This window comes from Papio anubis, unplaced genomic scaffold (genome assembly GCF_008728515.1).
Source record: "Papio anubis isolate 15944 unplaced genomic scaffold, Panubis1.0 scaffold642, whole genome shotgun sequence".
NCBI lineage: Eukaryota > Metazoa > Chordata > Mammalia > Primates > Cercopithecidae > Papio > Papio anubis.
In genome coordinates, this window is record NW_022166641.1 from 1 (window position 1) to 10,958 (window position 10,958).

General features: G+C 48.8%; 1 protein-coding gene across 1 annotated transcript; it reads left to right on the forward strand.

The window, feature by feature from the left end:
- Positions 1 to 218: 218 nt before the first annotated feature.
- LOC101000032 (golgin subfamily A member 8B-like) lies at positions 219 to 7,280 on the forward strand (the record flags this gene model as incomplete). Its single annotated transcript, XM_031662425.1, is given in 14 exon segments — positions 219 to 257; positions 522 to 569; positions 658 to 742; positions 838 to 947; positions 1,984 to 2,070; positions 2,169 to 2,238; positions 2,241 to 2,275; positions 2,471 to 2,558; positions 2,957 to 3,192; positions 3,460 to 3,528; positions 5,254 to 5,329; positions 6,328 to 6,345; positions 6,434 to 6,589; positions 6,676 to 7,280. Coding segments are annotated over 14 exon segments (1,302 nt in total), but the record flags the coding sequence as incomplete, so codon positions are not given.
- Between the last annotated feature and the right edge of the window lie 3,678 nt (positions 7,281 to 10,958).

Below are 10,958 nucleotides of genomic sequence, written 5' to 3' on the forward strand. Positions count from 1 at the left end.
AGATTCAGACTTTGAGTTCTGTGGCTGTGGGCAAAAACCAGCAAAGATCCGAATTCTCTGTCCTTGGGCGCTTGAGGAGAGTTTACCAGTTCGTGTTCCCATTGGGTCTAAGAACTCTGCCTTTAAAATCCATTCCTGGCCCCTGCCTACCGCTTCCTGGCCTGGGGAATAGAGTTGAGGGGCCACCCTCCCTCACCTTAATTTGACTCTCCCCACAGGAACAACAGAAGAAACAAGTGGAACATCAGCTGGAAGAAGTAACGCGATTTCTTTGTTTGCTCACGACATGACGGCTGGGTTTGGGGGGCACTCAGACGTAGAGGCCCCAGTCTCATCTCGCCCACTCCCAGCCTGGGGAAGAAGGCTCACCCCTCAGATTCCACCCCATCCCCACAGGGTCCCTGATAACCTGGTCCCATGGGTGGGCCTGTCCTGGGGCATTGGTGGCATTCTGGGGCATGTCTCTTGCTGTGCCATCTCCGCCTCCCCCTGGTAAGAGCTCTGTCTTCCTCTTCCTGTAGGAAAAGAAGGCAAACAATGAGACACGGAAAGCCGAAAGGGAGCTGGAGGTGAGTGGAGGGTGTGAAGGTTTCTCCCGTCCTCCGGGGAATGTTTCTTTCCTTCTCTTCCAGCACTTGCTTGGCTTTTCTCCCAAAGGTTCAAATCCAGAGACTGAACATACAGAAAGGGAAACTAAGTACGGACCTGTATCGCACGAAACGCTCGCTCAGATACTTTGAAGGTGGGAATCTGGGCACCCTGTCATCCTTCAGCCTGGCACTTTGACAGGTCTTTAGGGGGAGTCCTTTGGGCCCCATCTCAACTCTCTCATTACAGAGGAGTCCAAGGATCTGGCCGACCGCCTGCAATGTTCATTGCAGCGTAAAGGAGAGTTAGAGCAGGTTCTCTGTGCTGTCACCGCCACACAGAAGAAGAAGGCGAACCTGGTGAGTCCAACCACCTGCCCCGTCCCCTGGGAGCCCGGCTTCGCAGATGGAGGAGTGAGCCTAAGGGTCCCTTCTGCAGGATGGAGTGGCCTGCCCAGGAGGCAGCATGGCCATTTCTTGCTGTTTTTGTGTCTGGTTGTTAGAGGCAGCCTGGGGCTGAGTCAGCTGCTGTGGGTGAGTTGGGGGGTGTGGTGGGGAGGGAGCACTGGACACAGAGCTTGGAGGCCAAGTGCCTGCCCTGCCTTTACCTGGCTGGGGTCTTGGCCAAGTCCTAGGTGGGGTATTGGGTACTTGTACTGTGAAGGTACAGAAGAGTACCTTTAGTATGTTACCATTTCTGTAGAGAGAGGAAACATGTGCGTGTGTGTGTGTGTGTGTGTGTGTACATATTATGATAATATACATAAAACTTGTCTGCAAGGTTCATAAAAACCTCAGGAGAGAGCAATAGGGTGGCTGGGAGATACTTCCCTTCTGTACCTTCTGAGTTTTGGACTATGCGAACGTATCATCCTTTCAAAAAGTGAACGAAAGATTAATTTTCCCCTTCCTATCTGTACCCCCATCCCCAGCAAGAAAAATGGGCTTAGAGTATCAGATAGACCTGGGTGTTCAAATCCCAGCTCTGCCTAAGTGGTGTTAGGCAAGCATTTAACCTCAAATACTCCATGGTTTTTCATCTACACAATAGAGGGAATCATAGTAACTGTCTCCTATGGTGGTTGTGAGGAGTAAATGGGATTGCTAGCATGGTGCCTGGTGAAGCACTCCATAAACGTTCAGACAGTGCTAGTAATAACAGTAATAACAAGAGCAATATTATCTGATCTCTCTGGGCCTCTGTTAGGCAGCTGTAAATTCCATCTCATTCCCTGTCCCAACTTTACTGAGTTCTTCTAAAACCCAGACCATGGGCTTGAAGCAAGCGCTGATCTTTACTGACCGAAAGTTGTATAGAGCCTAGCCTCTAGCTCTTTAAGGGGCACGTGAACACCTAAGGCTCCCCAGATTGAAACTTCACTCTTTCACCATCCAGTCCTCGAGCCACAGGAGCGAATGCATGGAGTGGAAGGAGTGGTCCACACGGGAGCAGGCACTGCTGAAAGCACAGATGACCCAGGAGGTTTTGCAGAGGGAGGGAGGGAAGGAAGATGACCCCAGGTGGCCAGGAGCAGGTGAGACCAGTGACAGCCCTCTTCCTAACTGTGCCCATTCTTGCAGTTGAAGGAGTCACTAAGACAAGCTTATCTAGAGAGGGATGAATATGTTCAACATCTAAAAGGAGAGAGGGCCTGCGGCAGCAGAGGATGAAGAAAATGGCACAGGAGGTGAGATTCAACCTTCAGCCCCCCCATCCAGATGGGTCACTGGATCTTTCTGCCATCTGCAACATGGAACAAAGTACAGGCAGTGTGTACTGCGGGTCTGGGCTTCTGTGGAGGTGGGGTGGGCAGAGAGGGAGATGGCAGCCACCAGCCACCAGCCACTCTCTCCAGGGCCCTTTCCCCCTGTGCTTTGGGCAGGTTTGGCACTAGAAGAAGGAGAAGAAGGATGACATGCGTCGGGTAGAGAAGCTGGAGAGGAGCTTGTCCAAACTCAAGAACCGGATGGGTAAGATGGGGCTGGCGTGACCTGGGAGCAGGCCTGGCATCAGAGGGGGCTCTGGGGGTGGCTTAGAATGCCCCAGGGAGGTGGGTGGATGGAAGGGCTTTGAGGCAGAGGGAAAGAGATCTGTGCCGGGAGACGGCAAATCTTGTCATCTCCATGAGCCTCAGTGTCCCCATCAGCACAGAGGGCCCATTGTCAGCCACCCACAGTGCTCTCCATCTGAAAGTGGTTGGAAGATTGGCTACCATCCGGGTGCGAGGAATCATTAGCAGTGCGGCCAAGTTTGGGGAGGCTGAGAGGAGCTGTGCACCAAGAGGAGGGGTTTTTGTTTGTTTGTTTATTTGTTTTGTTTTGTTTTGTTTGAGAATCCAGAGGCCCTTATTGTCTGCTTCCTTTCTCAGCTAAACCCCTGCCCCCGGAGCCCCCAGCAGTGCCCCCTGAGGAGGAGCTGCAGCACCTGAGGAAGGAACTAGAGAGGGTGTCAGCAGAGCTCCAGGCCCAGGTGGAAAACCAACAGCACGTAAGTCTCCTAAACCAGGGGCAAAAGGAGAGGCTTCGGAGGCAGGAGGAGAAGCTTCGTGAGCAGGAGGAGAGGCTTCAGCAGCTGGCCGAGCCACAGAGTGGCTTTGAGGAGCTGGTGCGTTGCCCCACCTGGGGAGCCTGCCCTCCTCCCTAGCCCTCCAGGCCTTTGTTTCCCCACCTGTAAAATGGGGCAGTGTAGCCTTCACGTGAAATGTTACTTTTAAAGGCACCTGTGAGCCAGAGCCCCGCTCTGGTAGCTGTGGGAGAGAGGGGATGATTTTTCTAACCTGCCTCCACCCTTCCCGGTGCCATGGGAGGCAGACACCAAGTTCTGGGGTCTCCAGCTGCAGTGGGTGGCTGCTGATTGCTTCTCTCTGTCCAGAACAACGAGAACAAGAGCGCACTGCAGTTGGAGCAGCAAGTGGAGGAGCTACAGGAGAAGGTGGGCGAGGTGAAGGAGACGGTAACCTCTGCCCCATCCAAGAAGGGCAGGGAGGCAGGCACCAACCTCTGGGGAGGAGAGGTGCCAGGCCAGAGGCAGCTCCAGGCTGGGGGCAGGTGACCCCAGCACCCTCCAGGGCAGTCCTGTGATTGTTTGTTGCTTCCTATCCTCTGACTTTTAGAGGTGGGTAGCCCTGGGCTCCTCCCAGGTCTGGACATCATCATCCCAGCTAGAGGCATAGAGCCCCCCAATCATAGGGGAAGAGACAGTGGGATAAGAGGCTCCTTATGCCAGGGGCAGTGGCTCATGCCTATAATCCCAGTACGTTGGGAGGCTGAGGCAGGAGAATCACTTGATGTCGGGAGTTTGTGATCAGCCTGGCCAACATGGTAAAACCTCATCTCCACTAATATTATATATATATACACACACATATATATACACATATATATGTATATATACGTATATATATGTGTGTGTATATATATATAAAAGCCGGGCATGGTGGCGCATGCCTATAATCCCACCTACTCAGGAGTCTGAGGCATGAGAATCGCTTGAGCCCAGGAGGTAGAGGTTGCAGTGAGCTGAGATTGCACCACTGCACTCCAGCCTGGGCCACAGTGACACTCTGTTTCAAAACAAAGCAAAAAGCCTCCTTAGATTAAAACTGGCTTCCAGCCTCAGTTCCACTGGTCACCGTTCAAGTACTTTGCATCTCTAAGTCTCTGTTTTGTTGTTGTTGTTGTTGTTGTTGTTGAGACAGAGTCTCGCTCTGTCGCCCAGGCTGGAGTGCAGTGACACGATCTCCGCTCACTGCAAGCTCCACCTCACTGGTTCACGCCATTCTCCTGCCTCAGCCTCCCAAGTAGCTGGGACTACAGGCGCCCACCACCACACCCGGCTAATTTTTTGTATGTTTTAGTAGAGACAGGGTTTCACTGTGTTAGCCAGGATGGTCTCGATCTCCTGACCTCGTGATCTACCCGCCTCGGCCTCCCAAAGTGCTGGGATTACAGGTGTGAGCCACCACACCTGGCTGTCTCTATTTCTTTAACTTCAAAAGGAAGTTAGCATTGTCCTTACAGAGGTGCTGAGGATTAAATGAGATAATACATGGAAAGCATTAGGCCTGTAGCACACTTAGCAGATGGTGGCTGGCTCTCACTGCTTTTCCACCAGTCTGTGGCCTACAGTTTAAATGGTGAGAAGAGGGTATGAGATTTGAGGCTGGGGAAGGAGGCATGGGGTTCTAGGAAAGGGAGACAGTCACTTAGGCCTGGAGCAAGGGGCCTGGGGCCTGGGCAGGTGACAGAGCCCCACAGTGCCCTCACTACCCTATTAATGGGCCCAGAATCTGGAAGCCAGCCGCCACGTGCCGTCATGCCCCGGGTCTTCCTGCAGGTGGAGCTGAAGAGCCAAGACGCTCAGAGTCTGCAGCAGCAGCCAGACCATTACCTGGTCACCTGCAGCAGTCCGTGGCCACCTATCAGCAGCAGGTGGCCGCCTATCAGCAGCTGACCTCCTAGAAGGAGGCGCTGCACAGGCAGTTACTGCAGCAGACCCAGCTAATGAACCAGCTGCAGCAGCAGGAAGCTTATGGGAGACAGGTGGCCGAGATGGCCATGAAAAGTTACAGGAGACCCAGGGGAGGGAAGCGTGAGGACGGGGCCATGAGGGGGACGACCTACCAAGCAGAAGCTGGTGCCTTGTCCTCTTTCCTGGCCTTGGGAGGAGCACCTGGAGGCTGCCAGCCAGCAGAAGCAGCAGCTAACGGCCCAGCTGCGCCTCATGGCTCTCCCCGGTAAAGGTAGGGGAGACCACTCAGAGGAAGAGGACAGAGCCCCAGGAGGAAGGGGAGGACTGTTAGCAGCCTGGGATTGGTGTGAGGAGTTGGAAGAGAGACCTTTAGACAGCTGGTCATTATGCCCAGGCCGAGATTGCCTGCACTAGGATTAGGCATCAATATGGCAACCTCCTGGGGGCGGGGGCTCAAGTTGCCTAAGGATGGCTGAACTGGCCCAGGTCAGGAAACAGGCAGGTCAGAATTCCTGCACTGACCAGTGTGGGGACTGTGCCTGGGCGGTATATAGCAAGATCTTGGTTCTTAAAGAAAAATAAAACAGTAGCTCATTCTTCTCTGGGGAGGGCTGGCTCAGGAGTTACCCAGTGAGGTGGGAGGCCCAGAGTTGGGCCCACAGTACCTCCCTTGTTGGGTTGTCTGAGGAGCCTCGCCCACCCCCAACAGAGATGGAGGACAACATGTGGACAGTGAGGAGGAGGAGGACCACACCGTGCGAGGCGTCCCACAGGAGACCCTGGAGAGAGCTGGGAGGTCATGGTGAGCCCTGACTCCCCCTGCACCCATTTGCCACCTTCCTCTGGTCCAGCCCAGGACTGGGGGCGAGAGTCTGTGATTAGGGGAGCCCCAGCAGGGTCTCTGAGGAAGTCATGGAGAAACTGGAGGTGAGTGAGTGCTGGCATGGGCCAAGAAAGGGCAGGGGTAGGCAGGTCACTGCTGAGATGTGACCCCATTTTAGCTCAAGAGCAGTTATGGACCTCCTGGAGGAGAAAGGCGGACCTGAGAGAGAGCATGTGGAGAAACTAGAGTTCAATTCATCCCACTACTGGGAGGAGAAATGCCATCAGTGAGTGGGAGGGTGAGGGAGGCACGGCAGGGGGCTGCAGGGCCCTCAGAGGCAGCGTCACAGGCCCTGTCCTCCCGCAGGAAGGTGCGATCACCTGCCTCGTGGTCAGGAGGCAGTGTCAAAGATGTGGCACTGAGAGGACATCATCAAGCTGGCCCAGGACAGGGGGGAGATGAAGGTAGCGTGTGCAACATCTCTGTGGGGGTGGGGTGGGCGTGAGGGTGGGCGCCGGCAGCGGTGTGACGGCTGAGCACCCCTCCCTCCAGGTGAAGCTGCTGGAGCTTCAGGAGATGGTGTTACGGCTTGTGCTGACCACAACAACCAGCACAGCAAACTCCTGACCTCTTCCCAGAACTCTGCTCATGAGCCCGGTCCAGGAGCCCCAGCCCCCCAGGAGCTTGGGGCTGCCCACAAGCATGGCGGTGTGTAGAGCCCTCAGGCGGGGCGGGCAGGCAGGAGCAGGGGGTGCTGGAGCTGCACTCAGATCCCTGCCTTCCTCTCTCCAAAGATCTTCGTGACATGAGCCTCACTGACAGCACCGAGACTGGACAAGGAGAGGCCAGGGAGGGATCTCCCCACAACAACCCTACTGCACAGCCCATCACGCAGGAGCACCAGGAGCACCCAGGCTTGGGCAGCAACCGCTCTGTACCATTCTTTTGCTGGGCTTGGCTGCCGAGAAGAAGGAGATAAACATCACCGTCATCAAAGAGCTAGTCAAGACATTTTAAAACAAGAAACAAAGCTATGGGGTGAATCTCCTACACAATTCATTTCCTTCCTTTGAATGTTAGAGCCACGCTTGATTATTTTTGTTTCCAATTTATAGTTTAAGTTTATTTGTAAAAAGTTATAAGAGAGTGGGTCTCTGTGGCTTTCACTGAGGTTCACTCTGGCATCCTTTAGCATTTTTCTGTTTTAATTTCATAATTGTAGGTCATTAGCATGTATATCGAGTTTGCCGTTATGTGGTGGGAGTTCAAACACATAAAGACCCACTGTTTGCACAAAACTATTCTCGCTGGTTTGGAATAGGCTGCCATGCTTTTTTAATGTTATTACAGCATGTATGTTCATTACAGAATTCAGATAAAATTTGCTTATGTTGTGCTATTATGTTTGATTTAATCTTAATCACAGTGAGCCCTTCATTAGCTCAATATGCGGTTTGCCCTCAAGTGTGCACTGTTGATTACTTTGTAATATATGCCAGTGTGAGTACTGACATTAGAGTTGTTTAAAGGCCGAGAACTGGAAACAGCCTTTCCCCCATTTTCTGTGTACTGGTGATGGGAGTAATAACGTTTTGGGGAGCTTTTTAAATCTCACAGAAGAGGACAGTGGCCTGCTCCGGCAGGAATGTGCGGGATACAATGTGTTTCCTTTGTTCCGGTGCCAAGAATGAGCGCTGTACTATGGCAGTTCCCTTAGGATTCGTGTGTGCTCTGGGCTCATGAAGATATTGCATCAGGAGCTGCAGCAGTTGTACTCTTTATCCCTCACCTAAAAAGGGATTATTTCTGAGGAATGAAAGGCTCCCATCGTTGACTGTGGATGTGGAAAACCTTTCCTAGCTTAGAGCATTGGTATCTGTAATACATTTGAAAATCAGAGTTCATGTTACCTGTTTTAATCACATGACTACATGTCCCAGTACACAAAAGGGCACTGGCTGGCATTCTTCTTAATGTATTTAGTAAAAAGCATGAGAAGTCCTTTAAGAGTTTAAATGTCCCTGGAACAGGCATAGAGGCTCTAGTCCAGAATGAATTAGAGTGAAGGAAAGCTGTGTGACACCTGGCATTCCTCTGTTCACAGAGCTTCTTTGAGGCTTGAAGATTGATTTTACCATCTAGACCTCTCTGGCTAATACCTATTCTTCAACCACCTTAGTTACTCTGACATAGGAATTTACTTCTTTCCTTGAAAACACTTTAAAAAATAATAACAAACATTATTATAAACTAATATATGAGCGTACTTAGCTGGGGAAACAAAAGTTTTAGTAGACAGTATTATACCTCTTTGAAAATCAAGGAAGTTTATGCAACTTAAAATGTTTACAAACTGCAGTGAAATCTACTGTTTGTGAATGTCAATATTATTATCGAAGAAACGTGTCTATACAATCTGAGTAGTATAACCCTCCACGAGCTTCTTTACGAAGGTGAAATATGTTTTGTACCTCTCGGTGTCAGTTGGGATATATTTTGTGCAGTATTTATGTGATTTATTGCCTATGCATAGGAATGAATGAATTTCAGTCACATTCCCTAAATGCAGCATTGATGCTTGAAAGAATCAACAGTTAAAACCTCATGAAGGTTCTAATGTCTGTGTCAAAACCCATCCCAGGATTAGGATGTGAAGAATCGTCACGTGTGCTCCCTGGGGTGGGATTCTAGTTACTAGACCATCTCCATTTTTAGCATTTGGCATCTTCATGACACTTTTATAAATATGACGTTAACAGAAGAGCAACAATATGATTTTACCGATGGAATAACAGATTTGCCTGCATTCACTGAAACACTAAATATTGGGTCCTTGTGACTTCAACTGACTCTTCCAAATTGTATGAATGTATCAATGTATCAGATAAACCCAGTTTCAGAATGATAAAGAAAAAATATTAGACCACATAATGCAGCTAATTAACAGTGGTACGATTTTTAGCCTGTGTTTTAAAATGGACTTAAAGTCCTGTTCTGCCTTTTATTTGTTGAACTTGCCACTTTGCATTCTTTGAGTTCAAAGACAGTTGCTAGCATCTGTACCTAATCTGACAATAATGTGTTCCTCAGCTGCCTATGGATTAAATCACATACTGGCATATTTAAGCTGAATGTCAGTCTGGAAAATAAATTTACTATATTAATTGAAATACCACTCTTTGTTTAGGTATTTGTCATATATTTAAGAAAAAATTACAAAGAATGGAAATCGTATGACAATAACGTAAGTCTTTCTTCAAAGTGCACGCAGACTTTTGCGATATCTCATTCAGCCAAGTATTTGTGCTCTTCCTCATTCAGTATAACGCAACTTTCAACTTGCTTAGAAGGCAACGTTGGAAGGTTAGAGTTCACCAGAAACATGGAATTTTACAATGTGAGTTCAACTGAATAAATTTGAATTTCTGTAGGAAGAATCAAAACACCTAAAGACCGCAATATATAATAATCGTTTTTAAAGTATTTATTAAACCTGATAGATTTTCCAGAAATGAAAAAAAATCAGCTCTAAAACCAAAGCAGATTTTTAGAAAACTGAAAATGTTAATCAGCCCTATCCATAATGAAGTTTCTCTAAAACTTTATCTTAAAGAGTCATTTTAAAATAATATAACTATTAAAAAATGTAACTGCTAGCTTAATGTTCTGAAATAAGTTTAAACATTTAAAAATATGAATACTGTTGCTTAATATAAAGATGGTGGGAAGGAAAAGTAGAGAAAGAAATGCCAATTCCAGTCCAAAGTTTTATTTGCCAAGCTTTCTTAGAATGAATTTTACCGATTTACGAATTCTTGTAAACAGAATGTATAATGGAAATACTGAAAGACTTTTGCCTAAAGTGGCATCATGGACTGCTGGTGTGATGCTACTGTAATGTAATAAATTCTTAAATTGTTGCAAAGTGCTGTTTTTGCCTTAAAATTTTATTTTGCGTGTCTCGAAAACTATAATATTAAAGGTATTGAAAGTGTGCAAATGTTGGGCATGCCTGGCATGAGATAATCTGTTTCATTTTTACAAAATTGTAATATATGCAAGTGTAATATATGCAACAAAATAAAAAAGTTATGGGATTAAAAAAGTTATGGGGTGAAAAACTTATGGCAAAAAAACTTGTGACAAAAAAGTAGAAAAAAGTTTTATGAAAAGTTACCAAAAATAGTTATGAAAAATAAATTATGGGATAAAAAAGTCATGAGATAAAAATAAAAATTAAAAACCGGCCCCTCTCAGCAAAGCCTGGAGAAATGGGGCTGAAGTCTCCACCGCCACCATGTCCCTGCCACCCCTTCCCAGTCACCCCTTTACAATTAGGGTAGCAAGACAAGAGCTCTGTCTAGGGGAAAGACAAACAGACCCTTTGCCACCTTGACCAGGGCTGAGTCTTTAAATTTCCAGATGACGATGATTGTTATTTAAGAGCCAGAGGCTGGTGGAGTTGGTTTGTTTGGCAGCCTGATGGCCTTTCTCTCACCATAGCAACTTTTCCCTCAGCAGGGCTCCCAGCTTCTTATTCAGAGAGGTAACTGAGGCAGGACAGTGGGGCTAACTGTGGACCAGGCGAGGGCACGGGCTGCGGGGGTGGCCCCCTTCCCTGGTGTACATACTGTGTCTGTGTAACGTTTTGTATATTCCAGAGGGTAGGGCCATCCCTGTATCGGACCTAGCGGTGGTTGGAGCTGGCACATGGGCAGGAGGTTCTAACAATTATTTGTGGCTGGAAACTTATTTATTGCTAGCACAGGACAGAGGAAGGAGGCGGGGATGGGGTCGTGGCTCCCTGGTGATGCGACTCTTGTTTATTTTGCTTTTTATTTTGGAATAAACGGATTTAGCCATACTCCTAGGCCTGGTGTGTTCCCGTTTCCCTCACTGAGTCCTGGAGTTTGTGCCACCGAACGAGGAGCCCCAGAGTGTCTTGAGCATGTCCAGCTAGGCTGTTGGGGACCTTCCAGGCCTGTTACCTGTATGCTGCCTGGTGGCACCTGGGGGATTCCACAGGGACTGCCATGGCGCCTACTGGGCGCAGTCTGGCCCTGACAGCCAACAGGCT